This window comes from Chiloscyllium plagiosum, chromosome 6, assembly GCF_004010195.1.
Source record: "Chiloscyllium plagiosum isolate BGI_BamShark_2017 chromosome 6, ASM401019v2, whole genome shotgun sequence".
Taxonomy (NCBI): Eukaryota; Metazoa; Chordata; class Chondrichthyes; order Orectolobiformes; family Hemiscylliidae; genus Chiloscyllium; species Chiloscyllium plagiosum.
The window spans coordinates 83,890,718-83,913,907 of record NC_057715.1 but is presented as its reverse complement, the minus strand read 5'-3'; the positions used below and the strand labels follow the sequence as shown (position 1 = coordinate 83,913,907).

At 40.2% G+C, this 23,190-nt stretch overlaps 1 protein-coding gene across 7 annotated transcripts; it reads left to right on the top strand.

Annotated features, from left to right (window-relative positions):
- The first annotated feature begins 502 nt into the window (after nucleotides 1-502).
- On the top strand, nucleotides 503-22,953 carry slc46a3 (solute carrier family 46 member 3). Of its 7 annotated transcripts, none has more exons than XM_043692019.1 (7): nucleotides 510-601; nucleotides 3,423-3,547; nucleotides 6,334-6,545; nucleotides 11,662-12,529; nucleotides 15,815-15,898; nucleotides 19,347-19,503; nucleotides 21,268-22,953. In XM_043692019.1, the coding sequence occupies exons 3-7, from the start codon at nucleotides 6,354-6,356 to the stop codon at nucleotides 21,335-21,337; spliced, it is 1,371 nt and encodes a 456-aa protein (XP_043547954.1). In that variant the 5' UTR covers nucleotides 510-601; nucleotides 3,423-3,547; nucleotides 6,334-6,353; the 3' UTR covers nucleotides 21,338-22,953. The 7 variants fall into 7 exon arrangements, with proteins under 7 accessions (XP_043547953.1, XP_043547954.1, XP_043547958.1 ...); XM_043692021.1 differs by having other exon boundaries at nucleotides 515-601; nucleotides 3,419-3,491; XM_043692017.1 differs by having other exon boundaries at nucleotides 515-601; nucleotides 3,419-3,547.
- The last annotated feature ends 237 nt before the right edge of the window (nucleotides 22,954-23,190 follow it).

The window sequence follows — 23,190 nt, the reverse complement described above, 5'->3', positions numbered from 1 at the left end:
TGGAGCTGAATTGCCTAATGTTGATCCTAGTGCTTTTGTTCATTGCCAAATGCGCTAGGATTTAATTTCCAGAGCTGTCGTCACATGATTTCCTTCTGTGAACCACTCCCCACCTATTTTTTCCCTATATCTGCATGCAATTTTATAACAAATAAAAATCATAGTGTTCCATAAATGAAATACAACGTTTTGAATACTCCTAAGGTTTTTCTCCTATACTGCGTTCGACAGGAGTTGTTGGATTGACCAGGCTAATCAGTGAGGTTTGTCAGGTTATGAAATTCTCTCTTTCACATTGGCCTAGATTGCTGCAGGTCAGCCCAATGAAAGGCCACATGCACTCACTCTGAGTAAACAAACAGTAACGCAGTGACAAGGACAGGCAGCGAGCAAGCTCAAACCCTCACTGCCCAGAACCCCGGCTACCTGACCACGCCCCTCCACGGCTGATGGACAGCCGCAATCACCAATTGTAGCCGCCAGCGAGCGGAAGAGGGTGGGTCGGAGCTATGACTTCACAAAGGGCGATGTGAAGGTCCTGCTTGTGGACATCTCGGGCTCTGCGAGTGTTTACGCCGCGGGCGCTGCTTCGCAGCTGCAGGTGAGGCTGTTACTCTGTGTGCTCTTCGCGATAGGGGTCCCTTCTCAAATTGCACATTGCGCTCCACGCGAAGAGCCTCGCTTCTCAAGTCAGACATTGCTCTGTCTGCGAAGGCGATCACTTTTCAAATTGCGTTTTGAGCTTCCTGCGAACACGGATAACCAGACTTCCCTACATTAAGCTGCATCCACCATAACTATCCGGCTTTTAAAAAGATCCACATGTATCCCCCTTATAGCTGTCAGGTCAATGACAGACTGTGAACCTTGAACTGAAGACAGTCGCTAATGCCTATAGAACTAATCGTGACCGCAACCTTTCCCTTATCGTTTTTGAATATACGTGCGGTTTAATTATTCAATTAATACAAGAATGGAAGTTAGTAAAGACTGTTTGTTTACTTTTAGAAATCAATGACCATGCAGATTGACAAGGGACTGCTGTCTCATCATATGCACTTTGACAAGAGACTCCTGATGGGAGGGCAGTCCCTTGTCAAAGTGCATGGTCACCGATTCCTAAAAGTAAACAAACAAGGAACGAAGAACAGTCGTTACTAACTTCCATTTTTGTATTAATTGAATAATTAAACCGCACGTATATTCAAAAATGATCATGGAAAAGTTGAGGCCACGATTAGTTCTATAGGCATTAGCGACTTTGTCTTCTGTTCGCACAATATTTCACTGTCGGCAGTTGACAGGACAACATTGTGAGGTGTAAGGGGGGGCGTCTGTGAAATTTTTATAAAGGCTGATAGATAAGGTGGATGGAACTTTAATGTAGAGAAGTCTGGCTATCAGTGTTCGTGATTTTGCAGAGCAGGTCTAGAAAAAGATGCAATAGATTTTATCAAGGTGCATCCCTCGCGGTTCTATACTCTTGTATTCTATGGGTCTCTGCTAAACACTCTTGATATATATGAATTGCAGTTGAAGGACCATCGACTCTGAAAAGAGAATCTGCAAAAGAGTTACAAGAAATATGATAGTTGAGGTTGGATAAAACTATTAGAAGAACAGAAAATGAACTTAAGAAAACTCAAGATTCTGACATAGCTTGATGGGATAGATGCTGAGAGGATTTTTCCTGTCCTGGAGGAGTTAAAAACATTTACAGCACAGTTTAAAAATAAGGGGTCCCCATTTAAGAGAAAGATCTGGAAGAATTCAATCTCTCACAGAATCATTAGTCTTTAAGATTCACTTCCACAGATAACACTAAAGCATGAGTCCTTGAATATATTTAAGTAGGAAGGGAGTTCAGGTTTATGGGGGCAGTTCTTTGGTCTGCCCCAAAACTTGATGTCTTCCAGTCCATGACTTTGACCAAGCTGCAGACTGCCATTTTCCAAGATCTCAGACTACCTGCTGAGTGACTGACCTAAAGCTTGGAGCAGAGTTTAGATCAGAGTGGTGCTGGAAAAGCACAGCAGGTCAGGCAGCATCCGAGGAGCCAAGAAAATTGATCTTTCGGGCAAAAGCTCTTCATAAGAAATAGAGGCAGGAAGCCTCCAGGGTGGAGAGATAAATGGGGGAGTGGGACTGGGGAGCAAAGAGTACAATAGGTGAATGGGGGTGGGGATGGAGGTGATAGGTCAGAGAGGAGGGTGGAGCGGATAGGTGGGAAGGGAGATTGGCAGGTAGGACAGGTCATGAGGACAGTGCTGAGCTGTAAAGTTGGAACTGGGGTAAGGTGGGGGGAGGGGAAATGAGGAAACTGATAAAGTCCACATTGATGCCCTGGGGTTGAAGTGTTCCGAGGCGGAAGATGAGGCGTTCTTCTTCCAGGCGTTGGGTGGTGAGGAAGCGGTGGTGAAGGAGGCCCAGGACCTGCATATCTTCGGCAGAGTGGGAGGGGGAGTTGAAATATTGGGCCATGAGGTGGTGGGGTTGATTGGTGCGGGAGTCCTGGAGATGTTCCCTGAAGCGCTCTGCAAGGAGGCGTCAAGTCTCCCCAGTGTAGAGGAGACTGCATCGGGAGCAACGGATAGCTTGGAGCAGTTTTATCAAATGCAAAATGGGGGAATGTCAGAGCCTAATGTCCTCTCACTGTAATGCATAGACTGAAAACTGTAAAACCTCTCAGGCACTATGTTTGAGGAATGTTATAAATGCTAACTGGAAAGGTAATGAATAATATGCAATGCTGAAAAAAGCTGATAGTTGCTGCACTTTAGGTAAAATCTGAACAGCTATGTAATATGCTTTGTAAATTTTATAAATAAAATATTAAATAATTTTGGGGTAAAAATTCTTAACTGACCTGTGAGTAATTAGGGCTGAATGGTAAAATCTGGCCTAGCGAGCAGTCCCCACATGGGGACAATGAAACAATTCTAAAAGGAGTACAGGAGCAGACAGAATAAGCAGGCTTGTGGAGGGGGTTTCACAAGGTGGATGACTCTGTAGCCCACGCCTTCAGGGGAGAATATCCTGTCACTTTGACAACCACAAACAGACTAAGCAAAAAGTAAAATGTGCCAAATAAAAATGGAGGAGGTGGGAGGAAGTAGTTGTATGCCCATTGTACTTTCGGTTTTGATGCATGAGAATATATAGTTACGGTGTGTGTGTGCGTGACTATGTAAGCCACTCCACACACCGGCTACAGTTGGGAAGGAGCATACAGAAAGTGTGGAATGCCCTGTAGTTCCCTACCAATTGATAAAGTTACTCAATGCTAAACATATAAACACACAAATTGCTTATTATCGAGCTGTGGACGGTGTATTTGTGTAGAGATTATGATTGTATATATGATTGTAGAGATTGTTAGGTTTTGCCTTAATCCAGTGTTTTTTTTATATTTTCTAAGTCAGGAAGCCCTTGGTTCAAGCCACCTCTTTCGTGCTGAGGAAAGGCAAATTAACACAGGAGCTAACTTTCAGGTGGAAATTAAACAAAAACAGATCTCTCATCTCTGACAACTGCAGCAGATGCCTTGGTATTATCTGAAGAAGTGCATTAAAGCAAAGAATTGTTACTATGTAAAAGGGGGTTATTTGGTCCATTGTGCCTTCTCTAATCCTTTTACCTAGCGCCAATCTCCCAAGCGCCACAGCACCAGGGACCCGGGTTCAATTCCAGCCTCGGGCGACTGTCTGTGTGGAGTTTGCACATTCTCCCCATGTCTGCTTGGGTTTCCTCCAGGTGCTCCAGTTTTCTCCCACAATCCAAAGATGTGCAGATTTGGTGAATTGGCCATGCTAAATTGCTCATAATGTCCAGGGATGTGTAGGTTAGATGCTTTAGTCAAGGGTAAATATAGGGTCAGGGGAATGGGTCTGGGTGGGTTACTCTTCGGAGGTCCAGTGCGGACTTGTTGGGCAGAAGGGCCTGTTTCTACACTGTAGGGATTCTATGACAGATCTTTCCCCATGTCCCTGCACATTATCTCTGTTAAATAATCATCTAGTGCTCCCTTTTGAATGCTTCAATTGAACCTGCCTCCACCATATTTCTGGGCAGTGCATTCCATATCCAAACTTGTTACTGTGTGAAACATATTTTCCTTACATCACACTTGTTTCGTTTGCACATCACTTTAAATCTATGCTGTCTTCTTCTTTTGTTTACTATTATGAGCAGGAACCTATCTACTTTGTCCAACAAGCTCATGAATTTGCAAACCTCTCTAAAGTGTAGTGTGCGAGTCAATATTTTTCCCTCAGCTAATGGCACTAAAGATTATTTGGTCAGTCATCTTTTTGCTATTTGTGGAAAGTAATTTCAAATAGGAGAAAAAACGTTTCGCGGTTGGAGAAAGTGCGACTCTCGTGAGCTCTCACCAGCTTCAGATTGTTCCTGAAGGAAGGAGACAGTTCATTTTTGGTGACAGCACTCCTTTAAAAGGGTTAGTTGACATATTACTCTTGTGGATTCCACCACTAGTCTTAGAAAAGTGATTGGACTGCATCAATCCTTGAATCTTCAATTGAAAGTTTGGGAATAGGATCATAAGAAGATGTAGTAGCAATACAACATTCAACCCATCAAACGTGCTTGGTCAATAAATAAAAGCATAGCTGGTCTGAATTTGGCCTGACTCCATTTTCCTGAATTTGGCCTGACTCCATAAACCTGTACTTGCTTCCAAATCAAAAATATTCTTAATGACCCATGCTTTGCTGCTATCTGTGGAAGTGAATCTTATAGACTAATGATTCTCAGAGAAGGAATTCTTCCAGGTCTCTCTCCTAAATGAGAGCTCCTTGTTTTTAAACTGTGCTGTGAATTTTTCAACTTTCCTCTCGGACAGGAAAAATCCTCTCTGCATGTATCCCACCATGCTCTATCTGAATTATGTATTTTTATAGATCATTTTTTGTTCTTCTGATAGTTTCATCCAACCTCAATTATGATATTTCTTGTAGAATGGGGATGCCCATGCCATGTGGCAAGATTAGTATCGTTAGCTGCACAGACTGGTTACAGGCAACTGTGAGTAACTCTTTTGCAGATTCCCTTGGCCTGCCAGCATCAGCCCTATCCTTCAAAGTCATCCCCTGACCTTGTAAATCTAGCTCTCCAGCTCCTCACTGAAACCCATGACCATGGACATATTTGGCCTCTCTGGTATAGTGGGACTATCTGCAGACCCAGCAGTGTTCACCTGTCCTAGCTGGCATTATCAGGACTAGAGTTGCTATCCATTATCCCTCCTATAGTATAAATTTTAGCTTTTTTGTGTTTGTCTTAATAAGTGCATGATGAAATTATTTGGTAATATATCTCTCTTTTCAGCGGTAATAAAATATGGTAAACTTTTATAATAATAACAGTAGTAAACTATTATAATGTTGGGTAACTATTCTTAATTGACCACTGAAAAACTGGCATTATTCTGAAAAATGTAGGGATGATTATCTGATTGACTGTAAGACACAAGAGCAGGAGTACGCTATTTGGCCTGCTGAATTTACAATCAATAAAATCTGATTATCCTCAACTTCATTGTCGTGCTATTCCTTCTTAACCCTAGTTTAAAAATCTATCTATCTCAGCATTGAATATACATAATAACTCAGCCTGTACATCTTTTCATGGAAAAAAAATCCCTGGATTCACTGCTGTGTGACAGAAGAAATTCGTCCTCACCTTTGGCCAAACCGGGAAACTTCTTATTCTGAGGTTATGCCCTCTGGTCCTAGCCTCTCCAATAAGTGACAGCATCCCATTTATCCTCCCTGTAGTCCCTACCTTCGTCTGCACTAGTTTCAAGCACTTTGTAACTGTTGAGCAACTGCAGAGGCCGTAGCTCCTCAAATGCAGTGCCTGGGTCCACATACCGAGCTTCCCTGCAATCACACCCTCCTGTCCCTGATCACTAACTAAAGTTTTCATTTTGCCAAATGAGGGCCAAGACTGGCTCCTGGAGCAAAGTGTTCAAGTAACTTTCTCCTTTCCTGATATGGTGCAACGTCTACAATTCAGACCCGAACTCCTCAACATGGAACGAAAGTTCCTTGAGCTGTAAACAAAATTCTACATCTTCCAATCCAAAATCATTTATTGCTGTTATACTAATTCCATCCCATATGAACAACATGCAAGTTGGATGTTGTCTTATTGTCAGTTGTAATTATTTAGTTGTGCATACAATAAACAAAACGGAAGCAAGCTTCTCAAGTTTTCATTTGTGTTCCACTTCATTAGGTTTAAGTTGAGTTTACTTTACCATTTACGTTTGCATTATTTCAGTATCAATGGTTTTCTTTGATTTCCACACAGGGGTTTGTTTTCTGAGAACAATGAAGAGGCTGTTTCTTGTTGAACCTGTGGTTGCCCTATACACTCTGCCTAATTTGGCAGACGAACTCTTAATGCAGCAATATATTTATCGTAGGATATGGACAAGGGAAACTAACAGCAGCTATGTTCAGAATGAAAATAATTCTTACTGCTACCAGAACCACAGTGACCCAGTGTACTTCAAACAAGAGGTCAGTGTTACTAACGGATCCCCTAATAACTTACAAAATGCAATTGTAAATCACTTTCCAGAATAAAAGCTATATTTGTCATTGCAAGATGTGGCACCTTCTTATTAGTAATCATTTTAAAATGAAATTGTTTTAATTAAACAATCCATCTTTGGTTAAAAAATGGGTTATATGTAAAATGAAAACAAATTGAAGTTTACAATACAAAAACAGAAGAAGAATATGCACTGGAGTCAGTATAGCCTTTGGGTGCAGACCACATGACAACCAAAGTGGAGAAGACTCACACTTCAGAACTAACCACATCCCTAAACAAGCTGTTATCCTTTGGCCATGACATTGGTATCCACCCAACAAAGTGGCAAATTGCCAGGTACCCAATTACTTGTGTCATCAGCAAGTAACCTATTAGTGCCCAATCAGTTTGCCTTAATTTATCAATAAAATGATCAGAAGTTTCACTGACAGTACTATCAAGCAGCAAGCACTCACTGATAACCTGTCCATTAATGTTCAGTTTTGGTTCTGCTGGAACCACTTGGCTCTGAAGCTCATTACGGCTTTGGTCTGAACATGAACAAAAGACATGAACTCAAGAATGAGATGTAAGTGTCTGCCTTTGACATCAAAGAGACACGTTTAGCTCAAAGGAAAATGGTTGTGGTTGTTGGAGGCTTATCATCTCATGTTGTGATAGTAAATAATGTGTACTGAATTAATTGGAGTTCTTTGGAGAAATAGCATATGCTGTGGATAAAGGGGAACCAGTAGATATATTTTACTTGGATTTCCAGAACGCCTCTGATAAGGTGTCACATCATAGGTTATTGCAGAAAACGAAATTTCATGGTATTGGTGGTAACTGAGTGGATAGATAGAAGATTGGATGGCTAACAGCAAACAGAGTAGACCTAAATGTTTTTGTTTTTTTGTTGGCAAGATGTAACAAGTGCTGTGCCATGATGAATCAGTGCTTGGGTGTCAATTTCTTATATTTTGTCTGAATTGACTTGGATGAAGGGACCAAAGATATGCTTGTTAAACTTGCTGATGACACAAAGATAGGTTGGAAACTAAGTTATAAAGTGGACATAAGGAGGCTACACAGTGATAAGTAGGTATATTTGAGTAGTTAAATATCTGGCAAATGGAATACATTGTGGGGAAATGTGAAAGTCTCCACTTTGGCAGAAGGAATAAAAGTATACATTATCTCATTGATGAGAGATTGAGGAACTCTGTGATGCAAAGGGATCTGACTCTCAAAGTGCATGAGTTGCAATTTGTTGGTATATACAGCGTTACTAGGAGAAAGTGAGGACTGCAGATGCATATACAAAGTTACAGAAACTTCAACAAATAACCAGGAAAGGGAATAGAATTTTAATGTTGTGCGAGGGGATTGTAATTAAAGATAAGGAAATTATGCTTCAGATATACAAGTGAGACCTTATTTGGAGTACTGTTTACAGTTCGATCGCCTGATTTAAGGTCAGATGTAAAAGCATTGGAAGCAATTGTGATATATTTTATTAGACTAGCATCTGTAACGAGTGGGGTGTCTTATGTGTAAAGGTTGGATGAGTTAGGCTCATCCACTGGAGTTTAGAGGAGTAAAAGGTGACCTGATTGAAACACATAAAATCCTGAAGGGTTATGATAGCGGATGTGCAAAGGATGTTTCCTTTTGTGGAAGAGAGGGTCAGAGATGCAGATAGTTTGCTTCTCACCTGAGGGTCATGAGTATTTGGAATGCCCTTCCTCAGTAGGTAGTGAAATGAGAGTCTTTGAATATTTTTCAAAAACCAGGGGAGATAAGTTCTAGATAAACAAAGGTTATCAAGGTTCAAGAGACCCTGTGGCTTGCTGATTCTCCTAGTTTGTAAGTTTGTATGCCCTTGCCTCTATCATGAGAAGTGAGAATGTTTGCTGATAATTACACAATGTTTAGCTTCATTTGCGATGCATTGGATACTGCAGGGCTCCATAACAGCAAGACCTGGACAATACTTATGTTTGGACTGATAAGTGACAAGTAACATTCATGCTGCTCAAGTGCCAGGCAATGACGATAAAGCGATTATAGATTGGTGTTTCACTTGCCTGAGGCTTCTTTTGCGTATGGATGGGCCTGGTATTGTGAACTGTAATGCTTAAAAGGCTTTGGTGAAGTCTATGGTGAAGATACTTTCATAATACAATTAAGTAGTTCTAGGATCTTGATTAAGAAATGATGAAGGAATGGTGTGATATATCCAAGTTCTGGGTAATGTGTGACTGAGAGGGGAACTTGGTAGTGGGAAAGTGTTGAGAGTCTGCGAGGTGCTGCAGAGATGCCTTGTGGACTTGTTTTGTTGCAACCTGTTGAAAGCATGGATTGTAGCCACAGTGGGAGAGAGTGTTGATGTTTAAACAATGAATAAAATACCACTCATATTGTTCTGTATGCATTGGTTTTCTTAAGTATTAGTTATATCTATTCGGGGAAGATGGAGAGTATAATCTCACACTTGTGACTCTTGCTAATGTTGGAGATTGGGTGAATCAGAAAATGAGCTTTGCCCAACCTCTGACCTGCTCCAATAAGGTCAGGGTATTTTTCTGATAGCTCGTATTCATATTCTGATCAGTAATGATCACCCCACCACCCTTCTCAGTATTTTGTTGGTGAGGATGTTAATGATCACCCCAGTTATTCAATGTCAATTGGGGAGTGAACAGTACTTGTCACGAATCAAAATGTGTGGCTCTGGAAAAGCACAGCCAATCAGGTAGCTTCCGAGGAGCAGGAGAGTCAATGTTTCGGGCATAAGCTCTTCATCAGGAATGCGGGGGGCCAAGAGGACTGAGAGATAAATGGGAGGGGGTGAGGCTGCAGGGAAGGTACCTGGGAATGTGAAAGGTAGATGAAAGTGGGGTGAAGGTGATAGGTCAGTGGAGCGGATAGGGGGGAAGGAAGATGGACAGGTAGGACAGTTCAAGAGGTGCCAAGTTGGAGGGTAGGATGCGGGACAGGTGGAGGGAGGGGAGATGAGGAAACAGGTGAAATCGACATTGAATCCTTGTGATTGGAGGAGGAAGATAAGGTGTTCTTCCCCCAGTTGTCATGTGGCTAGAATTTGATGGTGGAGGAGGCCCAGGACTTGCTTCTTCTCGGTGGAGTGGGAGGGGGAGTTGAGGTGATCAGCCACAGGGCAGTGGGGTTGCTCAGGGTGTGCATGTATCCTGGAGATGCTTTCTGAAACGTTCCACAAGTTTGTGTCCTGTCTCTCCAATGTTGAGGAGACCACATTGACAGCAACAGACACAGTGGATGAGATTTCTGGATGTGCAGGAAAATCTGTGCCGGATGTGAAAGGATCCTTTGGGGCTTTGGATGGGGATGAGGGATGGGTGCAGGTTTTACAACTCTTGCGATGGCAAGGGAAGGTGCTGGCACGTTTTGGCTCTGATCCCAGCATCTGCAGTCTTCACTTTCTCCCATTACTTGTCATGAATCAACCCAAGTCATTGCCGTCCAGCCAATGACTAAAATCTGACCTTATGTGTAAAGTTGTCTTGGGTTTAGAAGATCACAGTGTGAAAAATATGTCCAGGTTTCAATGATGTACTCACTAGAAAAAATATAGGTTCCTACTGATCACTTTTTTTATTTGTTTGTGGGATCTGGGCATTGTTGGCTGGGCCAGCATTGACAGCTAATCCCTATTTGCCCTTGAGAAGGTGGTGGTGAGCTGCCTTCTTGAATCGCTGCAGTCCACTTGCTGTGGGTTGACCCACAATGCTGATAGCGAGGGAATTCCAGGATTTTAACCCAATGACTGTGAAGGAACAGCGATATATTTCCAAGTCAAGGTGGTGAGTGGCTTGGAGGGGAACTTGCAGGTAGTGGTTCCCAAGTACCTGTTGCCATTGTCCTTCTAGGTTGAAGTGGTCGTGGGTTTGGAAGGTGCTGTCTAAGGATCTTTGGTGAATTTCTGCAGTGTATCTAGTAGATAATACACACTGCTGGATAACACGGTGATGAACCAGATATTTCAGGCTACAAATCACATATATACCTTGTGAAGAAGTAAATTAAACTGAAACAAAAGCAAACAAATATGATATATTTTATCATATTATTGTATAAATAAACATGTTGCACTTATATGGCACCTTCCCTCATTAGCTACATGATACAACAGTATATTTATGGACATTCAAAGTAAAACAAATCTCTGCCTTAATTTTAATGTGATAATCAATGATTTCTTCCTAATATTTTTATTAAAGATCTTCTGGCCTATAGGTGTTGGAGACCAGACATAGCCGGAAAGATATGTCAGAGCACCTCTCAGAAGTCCTGATGCACTGACTCCATGGACATTGCCCAGAAGTTGAAATTCTGATGAGCAATTACCCTGCCCCCCAGGACCCTGTGAAAATGTCTCTGACACTAAGCTAGTGTGGAAGAATTCAGACAGTTCCATCTTCCTTACCTGGATAGTTACACCCAAAAGCGTTAGGTAGAAAAATTCTTATGTAACACCTGGGTAGCTATACAGCTGACATCCCAATTACTCGTTCTGAACCGCTTAACTTCTCAACTCTCTTCCCCCAGCATCACAATCGGGCTCCCCTCCCAACCCAACTCAACTACCACCTCCCACCAACCTAATTATTCCAGCTCCCATCCCACCTCCTTCCCAACTTGCCTTACCCTCTCTCTATATATAGTAAGCTTTGGTATATTCAAACTCCTTTGCTTACCAAAATACGACAGCAATTATCACTGGAAACAAAGTGGGCATGGTTTCTCTGTGCTCCTCCCTCTGATATTTGCTACACCGAGTTCAGTCTGAAGGACTTGCCAATGGAAGATCTTTAGAAAAAATTAGGGAAAAGATAAAAGTGTGATTTTCTTTGAGAATCGGAAATAGGATTCCAAATTGTGATTGGAAGCTTTGAGCTATTTTAAAAATTACCAAAGTTTGGTGTCACTGATTAAGAATACATAAATAGCATAAATAGTGATGGAAGATAGTTGCTGAATTTAATTGAAATGTTTAAATATTGTTTAAAAAGGTTCAATTGGTGATTTTCTTTGATATGTTATTCACTTTCTTTCCTTTAGGTGGTCCAGAGATTATCATCTCACTTCTTTATGTACGTGACTTTGATTCAGTTCCTACCCAACTTCATCGTTACCTTCATATTGGGCTCGTACAGTGATCACTACGGACGCAGATTATCTCTCCTCCTCCCTACTATTGGGGCTCTGATTAGCAGCCTGGCTTTTTTAGCAATGACCTACTTTTCTTGGCCTATTCACTTTCTTTTTATACCCGTTGCACTAAGTGCATGTTTTGGTGGCTTCACAACTGTGTTTGGAGGAGCTTTTGCCTATGTAGCAGATGTGAGCTCTAGTGAGCACAAAAATATGCGCATGGCATTGCTGGACATGATCGTTGGCCTAATGGGTGGTATCGGGACAATAACATCTGGATACTTGTTAAACACATTAGGCTTTAATTGGTTATTCTTGATTGCCTCATTAATTAATTTTGCCAATGTTGTGTATATCATCTTTTTCCTTGATGAGAGTGTCCAAGTGTCAAGAAATGAGCAAAATGAAGGATCAGGCAATGGAAAATTCCGAGAAATATTTGCTGGAATTTTAAATCTATGGACTAGTTCTAATTTTAGAAAACGTGTTCAAATTAGTCTCATGCTTCTTACTTTTTCAGTCTATGCACTTGCTTCATTTGGTTCTGGTGGACTTTTTACTCTTTATGAATTGAATGCGCCTCTTTGTTGGAATGCGGTACTTATTGGATATGGCTCTGCAACTGGACTAATTACATTTCTTACGAGTTTTCTGGGAGTGGCTCTATTTTCCCGCTATCTTGAAGACCATTTTATCGTTCTTATTGGGACATTATCCTTGGCTGGAGGAATGATCGTGGCTGTCTTTGCCACTACTACACTGGTCATGTTTCTGGGTATGTTAAGCTTTAATATTCTTTAAATTAAATGTGACTGGAATTAAGTATTTACATAAATAAATCAATCAGGATGGCTAATCATAAAGGAGTCAAATTTCAAAATTTCATTAAAGTAGTCTCAGTTCTATTATGAATCCAATTATTATGTAACTGCTTATAAATTATAAGTTGGGGGGTTTAAACAAAGCCGTAATGTTATAAGTATTATCGCAAAACTTCAAACTGCAAATTGAATGTTAAAATAATGCTTATTCATATGGTATCCACATAACTCCAAACAAATTGTTTTGGAATGGGCAGTCGTTGCAAGTTGAAACTTTGTTAAATGACACAGAGAACAGAGATTGTAATAAATCTCAGAACAAAAGACCAGATTGAATTATATTTTCACTCTGTTATTAGTTCATTTTTTTAAACCAAAACTGACTGATGATATACTGGTTAATCTCACTACTTAACTGTAATTGGGTAAGTATTTATAAAAACTAAAGAATTTGGCAGAAGGCAGGAGAAACAATTTAGAGGAAATAACTTTAGTCAAGCAATGGCAGAGCTATATAAAGCACACAGTAAACTAATGATTATCATTGACCAAAATTGAGTTCTATTCATTTATTGCAGCAGTGAGCTTCATTGGACTGATAGATGACATGCTACTACTTGAGAATATCTGGAGTAATGTCAGATTCTAACGAAAGTAAACTCTAAGAACAGCAACTCTTCTTCCAATTCTTCTTGTAGTTTTCTGGGTTCAAATTTGAGTTAAAATTTTCAGATCAAATCCTCTACCATCTTTTTGTTTTATATTGCTGGTTTTGCTTGTGGTCATGATTCTGGTGTCTCATTTCCACTTCCTGTATACATGCATTTCATTTTTTGTTACCTTCTATCTCTTTTATATTCCTCCATTTTGTTATCAATGATTTTCTCGTATTTCCACCCAATAGTATACCTTCTCATTTGTTCTAACTTTCTCTAGCTTCTCCCTGTGCTTCTGTTCCAGCATCTTTCCATCTACAAAGGATGGCAGTGAAAGTATCTATTTCTGATGGGTTGTCTTCATGTGGTGAATATATGCTATTGGTTGAAGAGGTCAATTTTAGTGGCCAATCACAAGTGCACATAAAGCTATCAGGTGCCATTTTGGATTGTTGTTTTTGATATTGGCATTCACTGCCCTTTTAATCACTAAATGTATCATATCTCAAACTTCTTCCAATTTTCGGTCATCAACCAGAACGCTAATTCTGTTCACCTCAGTAAGTGTTTCCAGATTCATCAACCATGCTGGTAGCATTTTTTTCTTTTTTTGTTTGCTTTTCATCTTTTCTGTCTGTTTCCCTTTTTGTCTCATCACTCCTTCATTTTTGTCTTCTCATACTCAGATTTTCCCTTTCACTCATCCCAGAAGGCTCTTAGGTCAGTAGGGTTTAGATGGGCCAAATGCATTTCATATTATGAGCTTCCTGAATGCTAACTCAGATATGCTCAATTATAGCCTGAATCAAAGATAAAAGGAATATGAATGCAGTGAATGGAAAGAGTGAATCACACCAAGTATTTGAAGGAAAAAAAGTGAGCTATTTTGGATTGAGATGAGAAATTGCTTCACCCCAATAGTGGTGAACCTTTGGAATTCTCCATCACAGAAAGTAATAGAAGCCATAACATTGAATGTTTTCAAAAAGGAGTTTGATATATTCCTTAGGATTAAGGGGATCAGAGGGTACAAGGAGAAAGCAGGAACAGGGTACTGTGTTGGAAGATCAGCCATGATCCGAATGAATGATGAAGCAGGCTTGAAGGGTCAAATAGCCTACTGCTGCTCCTATTTTCTATATTCCTGTGTATGATGCAAGATGTCCATATGTCAATTTTATGTTTTAATAGATGCAAAGCAGATACACACACAAATTTAATTTAAAGGGATGATTGTTAAAATTTGTAGTAAGCATTGTGACCAGAGTGAAGCGTTTTAACATAGGCACTTAAGTAATTCTAGTGAAATCTGTTGGGTAGCTTCTCCAGACCATATATAAGCTTCCTTAATTTAGTCAGCATGTCCTCTTTAATGGATTCGCCCATCACTTTGATTGATGAGTTTTCAACAAGTGAGGAAAAAAATGATCAATTTAAGCCTAAGTTCATGAGACTTTAGGCCAAGTCTTGATTTGCGTAACTGATTGCAACTGCTGACTCTGAAATCAGTGTTTTAGCAATGGTTGTCATTGGCTTTGTGCTTTGCTTGCTTAACCTGAAGATATTTGGCTCTGCTCTTCTCAAATATTGAATTTGTTTGATGACAGAATTTTCCATTTGGTTTTGTTCAAAGATAGTTTTTTTTCCCCCTAAATATATTAGAATCTCGCTTTCAGGCTCTGAGAGTGCCTTTCAGATTGTCTTTACTTCCAATCTGAAGACTCCAGTTGTGTGGGTTCCTGTGCTCAACTGCCTTTGAAATGCAGAAATCCCTTATGAGAGCTCAAAATCCCAGCTAAGACAATATTAATCAGTACCACAATAATAACTTGTACTTCTATTGCACCTCAAACGTAATAAAATGTCACAATGTGATTCACAGAAGCTTTATTTAAAAATAATTTATAAGTTTGCTTTGTTGTTTAGATACATTGTCATCTAAACATTTGCACCACGTGTCCCAAGCAAGGGGTCAATTATATAAAGAGATATTAAAGCAAAGCACCAAGAGCTTGGTCAAAACATAAGTTTAATCAAACATCTTAAAGGAAAAAGATATGCAGAGAAGCAGGAAGTGTACTGCCTTGGTAATTGAAGGCACAGTTGCTAGTGTTGGAATGACTTGAAATCAGGGATGTTCCAGAGTTCAAAATGAAGCAAATGCAGACAGCTCAGAGAGCTATAAGGCTGGACAAGACTATGGGGTTAGCGACTTTGAGCCACAGATTGATTTGAAAATGAGTATGAGTATTTTCAAGTCAGATGTTGTGTAACTATGAGCCGGTACAGGTCAGCAAGCAATATAATAGTGAAAGACCAGGATTTACTTCAGGTTGGACAGGAGCAGCAGAGTTTTAGATGACCTTTGCAATGCACAGAAATTGAGAAGCCAGCAGTGTATGTGTAGAGTCAAGTTCAGAATAGTTGAATAAATCCCAAAATTATCACAAAATAAGTAGTATAAGATATTTTAATGAGGTTACAATGTATGTATATAATTGAACAGAAGTAAGATTATGATTTTTGAAACTGCACAATGAGTATCATCTGGTGTCTGATCATTGTTGACATTTTTTTTTACAGTGAGACTGGTTTGTCTTTTTGCTGTCATGCCACTCCCTGTCCTACGATCAATGATGTCCAAGATAGTCTCACCTAAGGATCAAGGTCAATTATTTAACATACTTCATGCGTCACATGTTTTGTGTAGTTTGTATCAATAAATGCATGGGACATGTTGGTTTCCATTCAGAGGCGTGTGGATATTGTGGTAATAATAATTCTGAAACTATCTTTGAAAGTGATAGTGCCTAGTAGAGTCTACATATGTGCCATTAAACAGGGGAATCTATAAGATGTCATTTACGCTTATCTGGAAGATGCACTTCTGACATTGCTCCCCAAAAGCTGCAAGTGAAGGGAAATTCATTGAACCAACAAAAGTTTCCTTTCTTAAAATTATTAGTCTCACTGTAAGGGAAATTAAAAATTTATATATTCTGGTCGATGTGTAATTATGTTCGTAACAAAGCACTGAGTTCATAATTATTACAAAACAGCTTCAAGGAACCTGGAAGGTGAATGGCATATTTGTTAAATATCATAGAGTCATACAGCATAGAAACAGGCTCTTTGGCCCACCATGTCTCTACTGACCAACAATCACTGAATTACACTAACTTACATTTGTCTACATTGGTCCATAGCCTGCTATACCCTGGCATTTTAAGATGCTTTTTAATGTTATGAGAGTGCCTCCATCTCCCCGTCAGGCAGCACATTCCATTTTTCTACTACTTGCTGGGTAAGGTTTTTTACTCCGATTTTATCTAAACCACCTTAAACTGATGCCTTTGGTCTTAAAAAAGTCTGCTATAGGGAAAAGATTCTCACAATCTACTCTGTCTGTGCCTGTCACAGTTAATATCTCAGTCAGGTTTCCCCTCAGCCACCTCTGCTCAAGGAAAACAAGCCCAGTCTATCCAATCTGTCTTCACAACTGAGACTTTTCATTGCAGGCAACATCCTGATGAGTCTCTTCTGCACTTTCTCCACTGTAATAATGTCCTTCCGGTAGCATGGTAATTATAACTGCATATACTGCATTCCATCTGTGGCATGACCAGTGCCTTATAAAGTTTTAACAAGATTTCCTTGTTCGTGAATTCTACATTCTGGCTAATGAAGACAAGCACCTACATGGCTTCTTCACCATCTTGTCTACCTGTGCTGACACCTTCAGGGAACTATGGACTTGTACACCAAGGCCCCTTTGTTCCTCAGTACTCCCTAGGCACTGTTGTGTATATCCTTCCTTTACTAGACCTCCCAGAATGCATCATCTCACACTATCACAATTAAATTCCATTTTTGCAATTTACCTATTGATCAATGTCAGATTGTAGCCAGAGTCCATTCACCTCACTATCAACAACATAATAAATTTTCATATAATCTGCAAACATACTAATTATACCTCCTTGACATACATAATAAGCAACAGGGGCCCCAGTACTGATTTCTGTGGTGCACTGCTGGTCACAGGCTTCAATCACAAAAACATTGCTCCAGCATCACCCTTTGCCTCATATTTGCAAGCCTGTCTTGAATTCAGCTTGCTAACTTGTTGTGGATCCCATGAGCTCTTAGCTTTTGGACCACCCTTCCATGTGGAACCTTGTCAAAGGCCTTCCTGAAGTACATGTAACCACATCAATTGCATAACCCTCATAATTTTGTTTAGTCACCTTTTCAAACAACTCATTACAATTAGGCAGGATCTCCCTCTAAGAAATTTGTATTGACTATCCCTGATAAATCCCTACCTTTCCAAGTGTTGACCAATCCTGCCCCTCAGAATGTTTTCCAATAATTTCTGATGCCAGACTAACTGGTCTGTAATTTCCTGGCCTATCCTGCTGCCCTTCCTGAACAAAGGAACCAGGTTAGTTATCCTCCAGTCATCTGCTATTTCACCTGGGCCAGCGAAGTATTAACTCCTTGCTCACTGGACTTGTTTTCTGGTCCTGTTTTCAGGATGCTATTGTTGTCTGTACCATGTGAGTAAATGTAAATTTTCAGTGTTAACAGTAAACAGCTGCTTTTACTCACTCCAAAGTCATACACACTCTGCCAATAAGTTCTGGATCAAGCACATATGTCACATATGAATCATGTAAAATACAGAGTCCTGCCAGGTCAGAGAAAGTACCAAGCATAAATTACTTTCCTTGTCAAGCTGCATAGAATATCACCGATAAAGTTTCAGAAGCCTGATTAAACAGTTTTACATAGATTGATGCCAAGTGCAGAGTAGGAACCCAGCATTACCTCCGTCCAGGCCAATGAAAAACATACTTTAACCTACTATGAAAAACATACTTTAAAATCTGTAGAATAGTACACTGACCTCAGTGTGTGTTTGCAACCTATTTTTGCTGTCTAAACAGTAAGGATGATTCGGTGTTGGACTGGGGTGTACAAAGTTAAAAGTCACACAACACCAGGTTATAGTCCAACAGGTTTGATTGGAAGCACACTAGCTTTCGGAGCGACGCTCACAATCACCTGATGAAGGAGTGACGCTCCGAAAGCTAGTGTGCTTCCAATTAAACCTGTTGGACTATAACCTGGTGTTGTCTGACTTTTAACTTTAAACAGTAAGGAGTATGCTATGTTTAACTGTGCCATCTGCCTATCCTTTTATACGTTTTATCATAAGAAAATGTGCTGCATAATTACAATATATCTATAGCTTGACGTTTTAGTTTTAAATATTTAATTTTGTTTGACAGTATGGTGATTAGCTTCATTAAATAAAAAAGTCACTGACATACAGCTTTAGATCCTGGAACATATATTAGAGGTTTGGCTATGTGCTGCATATGATTTTTTCATTTCTTGATGATAAATAAATAACAAGTGTATTTGCTATGCCTCCTACTTGAGGAAACTCTATGCTAGGAGCACAGTTTTGTAAAATTACTGCCTTTAGGTAAGAAGTAGCACTATCTTGATGGCTACTGTTGAAGCCATCGGGAGCCCTTTAGATTAGATTAGATGAGAATCCCTACAGTGCAGAAACAGGCCCTTCAGCCCAACAAGTCCTCACCGACCCTTCGAAGAGTAACCCACCCAGACCCATTCCCCTACTCATGCACCTATCACTATGGGCAATTTAGAATGGCCAATTCACCTAACCTGCACATCTTTGGACTGTGGGAGGAAACCCGAAGCACCCAGAGGAAACCCACACAGACATGGGGAAAATGTACAAACTCCATGCAGACAGTCGCCAGAGGCTGAAATTGAACCTGGGTCCCTGGTGCTGTGAGGCAGCAGTGCTAACCACTGAGCCACCATGCTGCCCCAATGACATCATGATCCAGTGCAGAAACTTCTAGTGGTTTTTTTTAATCCACAAGGCAAACAGGCCAGTCAGCCTAACTGGATTATGCCAGTTTTATATTCAGAGTACCTTCTCCCTTGTTCTATTTTGCACAAAAGAAAGTTGTTTTCTGTTGAAGAAGTAATTACAGTGAATTAGTGATTTTTCAAGAGATTCTTTCTTTGTGCCATCATTAACATAGTTTTATTCTTCATTGTTCATTTACAGGTGTTCTGTTTGCCTGTGTTGCTTGTCTTGAAAATTTAAGCGCTACCGTTTCCTCCATAGTTTTCAATAATGTTTATGCTGCCACCATCCATGGATTTACAGGCTTCAGCTTTATGCTGGCAGCTTGTTTATGCCTCATTCCAATTTGTATTATGTGGTAAGTTCTAGTGTGATGTATCTGAATCAGAGGGTCTTAGAACACAGAAGGGAGCCAGGTGACCCATTGGCTCTTTGAGAGAGTTATATAATTAGTGCCACTCATAGAGTCATAGAGATGTACAGCATGGAAACAGACCCTTCAGTCCAACCCGTCCATGCCGACCAGATATCCCAACCCAATCTAGTCCCACCTGCCAGCACCCGGCCTATATCCCTCCAAACCCCTCCTATTCATATACCCATCCAAATGCCTCTTAAATGTTGCAATTGTACCAGCCTCTATCACTTCCTCTGGCAGCTCCCTTATTCTTTTTTCATTTTCATGCAAATGTTTCCCTTTAAACTTGGTATTGTGCCAGCCTCCATCATTCTTCCAAGTTGTGTATTCACAATGAAACAACTGGTTTTTTTCTCAAGTTTTCTTAACTCCTTTTTGTGCTTTTTATCAATTATCTTGAATCTGTGCATTATGGCTATTTACCTGCCTGTCAATCCAAACATCCCAATAGAAATTACATCCACTTTACATTTTACATTCATATATCAACATTTATAATAAAAGCTATTTATTTATGTTTGAGGATGGGAGCATGGCTGACCTTCTTAGCATTTATTGCTGATCCCTAATTGCCTTTGAGAATATAATAGTGAGCTGCCTTGTTGTGGTGGAGATACCTCCTGTTCAGAATGGAGTTCCAGACTTTTGACCTGGGGACAGTATAATTCCAATATAAACAATGCTGTGTAACTTAAAAGGGATGTTGCAGGTGATCAGGCAGCATCCGAGGAGCAAGAGAGTCAATGTTTCAAGCATAAGCTCTGCCTGATGAAGGGATCTTGCAGGTGACACTCATATGCATTACTTTCCTTGTCATTCTCGGTGCATCAGATTGTTAGTTTGGAATATACTGTCAAGTGACCCTTTATGAGTTTTGCTCCCCCGCCTTCCCCAAATAATCCCATGTCTAATTTTTTTTCTTTACCTCATGTGGAGCTTTATCAAAGCTTTCTGAATCTCTGGATAGACCACATCCAAATTTCTCTTTATTTATTCTGTGCTTTAAAAATTCCAGATTTATTAAATATGATTTTCCTTTCTTAATCCATATTCACTCTGTACTGTCCTACCAGTATTTTCTAAGTGTCCTGTCATTAGATTCTTTTCCTATAGATTCTTACACTTCCCCTATGACTAATGCTCAACCAATAGTTCTGTAACTCCTTGTTTCCTTTCTCCCTCTTTACTTAAGTAATGGGCTTACATTTTCCGGCTTGCAAGCAGCAGAAACCATTCGAGAGTCTAGAGCATATTGAAACATGGCCACATGCATCAAAATTTCCACAGCCACATCAACCAACAGTCCCAGATATAGATCATCAGGTCCAACAAATTTATGTATTTTAAGTCCCTTTAGCTTCTCCAGTATTCATTTTTAAAACTAATATTAATATCTTGAAGTTGCTCAAAGGCAATGCTTAACCATTTACCAATTTGCCATACTTGCTTAGATCAAGGATTTGTTGTTCTGATTTACTTTAGCACATGACACAACTTAGTTCAGGGCAAGTTTTGCATTGGTAACATCCAAATGAAATTGTCTGGAAACTTGGAAGAGTGAAAAATGCTTCTCTAAATAATTGTGATTTGCGCTGGAATTGTTGATTGGCAGAAGCTCTACCCCAGCTATTTTTAATATTTGAACTTGAGGTATTGTGAAATTGCTTTATCACTAACAATATGTTATATTATCTGCTCTTTCAGTTTCTTATTCTGGTGGAGGCCTCAAGACGAAGATTATGCTGGACTGTCAACCAATGAAGACAGCAGTTAGTTCTCATGCAAGCTTTGGTTATCTTGACTGATCATTTTCAAAGCCTCTCCATGTGCCAATCTATTTGCTTGTTCATATTACACAAAAATAGGATGTTTATACAGTTTTGCATACAATTCAAAACTGAGATTTCGAGCAATACCATTATTACCACTAGGTAGTAGGTACTCACAGTATCCAATACGTATTCAATTCAATCCAGTCTGATTCATTTAGCACTACCCCTTTCAAAGAGTATATGAAATTGCTGAGACAGAATAATTAGAATGTGACCAAAAGCCGAATGCTAAATGTTGGAATTCTCAAACCAAAACTGCAATAAGGAGAGAAGGTATCTTAGAAAGGGCCTCAAACAAGGCTTTGTGGGTAGAACTTAGGAAGGTTAAGGGGGTAGCTATTTGACTGGGATATATATAGGCTCGCAAAGAGTCAGTGGGAAATAGAGGAACAAATAGGTAGAGAGTTCAGAGGTGTGCAAGAGTAATAATCGGGTATTTATACTCGGGGATTTTATCCTGTCCAACACAAATCAGATAGTCATAGTGTTAAGAGTTTGGAGGTAGCAGATTTCTTGAAATGTATCTGGGGGATTTTTTTAATCAATATGTAGAAGGCCCAACGAGGCACAGTGCAGTGTTGGATCTGGTTCTGGGGAAAAAAGCCGGACAAGTGTTTGATGCGACAGTGGGGGAGTATTTAGGTGATAGTGACTACAACACAGTATGGTTCAAAGTTGTACTGGACAAGGAAAAACATGGTGCGCAAAAGCACTAGATTGGGAGAAGGCAGCATTTATTAAAATAAAGCAGGATCTGACCACCAGGCTCTGGGAACAGCTCCTTCCTGGGGTAGGGGGGTGGCCTTCAAAAGGGAGCTGGGAAGATTATAGGTCCAATATGTACCCTTTACATGGATACATGTACCCTTTACATAGGAGCAATACGTTCAGAGAACCCGGGAGGTCTAGGACAGTTCAGGTCTGGATAAAGAAGAAGAGTATTGCTTTCAGCAAGTCCAAAGGAAGCAATTCAGCTGCAGCCATAGAGAAATACAGGAAGTGCAGGAGGGGACTCGGAGCAGTTAGAAAAGCAAAAAGGGGGCATAAGGAAGGACTTGCAAACAGGATTAGAGAGGATACTAAGATATTTTATAAGTACTTAAAGGGAAGAAGTTAACCTGGGAAAGAGTAGGGCCCATTAGGGACCAAGGGGAGAATCTGTGTGTGAAGCCACAGGATGTTGGAAGGGTGTTGAATGAATCCTTCTCTTCAGTCTTCACTCTCGAAAAGGAGAATGTAGATACGCAATTCAGGAAAAGGGACTGTGAGGAACTTGCACAGTTTGACATTGGAAATGGGGAAGTATTGGTGGCTTTGTCAGCCTTAAAAAAACAGATAAATCCCCTGGCCTGGATGAATTACATCTCAGGCTGCTGTGGGAGGCGAAGCAGGAAATTGCAGGAGCTTTGACATAATGTTTAATTCCTCTCTGGCCAGAGGGTAGGTGCCAGAGGACGGCTAATGTGGTTCCACTTTTTAAGAGGATGGTAGAGATTAACCAGGAAATTACAGACCAGTGAGTCTCCCATCAGTGGTAGGAAAACTACTGGAGAAAATTCTGAAGGAGTGAATTTACACCCACTTAATTAGGAATAGTCAGCGTGACTTTGTCAGAGGGAGGTCATACCTAACAAATTTGTTAGAATTTTTGAAAATGTGATCAAGTGTGTGGATGAGGGAAGTTCACTTGATGTAGTTAATATGGACTTTAGCAAAGCTTTTGACAAGGTCCCACATGGGAAACTGATTGGAGAAAGTTGAAATTGAGAAAAACTTGGCGAGATGGATCAGAAAC

Excerpts from the sequence above, each read along its gene's own strand:
- slc46a3 (XM_043692018.1), top strand. The coding sequence starts at position 6,354 with ATGAAGAGGCTGTTTCTTGTTGAACCTGTGGTTGCCCTATACACTCTG. Across the intron at positions 6,546-11,661 it reads CAGTGTACTTCAAACAAGAG|GTGGTCCAGAGATTATCATC; the intron begins GTCAGTGTTACT and ends TCTTTCCTTTAG. Across the intron at positions 12,530-15,814 it reads TACACTGGTCATGTTTCTGG|TGAGACTGGTTTGTCTTTTT; the intron begins GTATGTTAAGCT and ends TTTTTTTTACAG.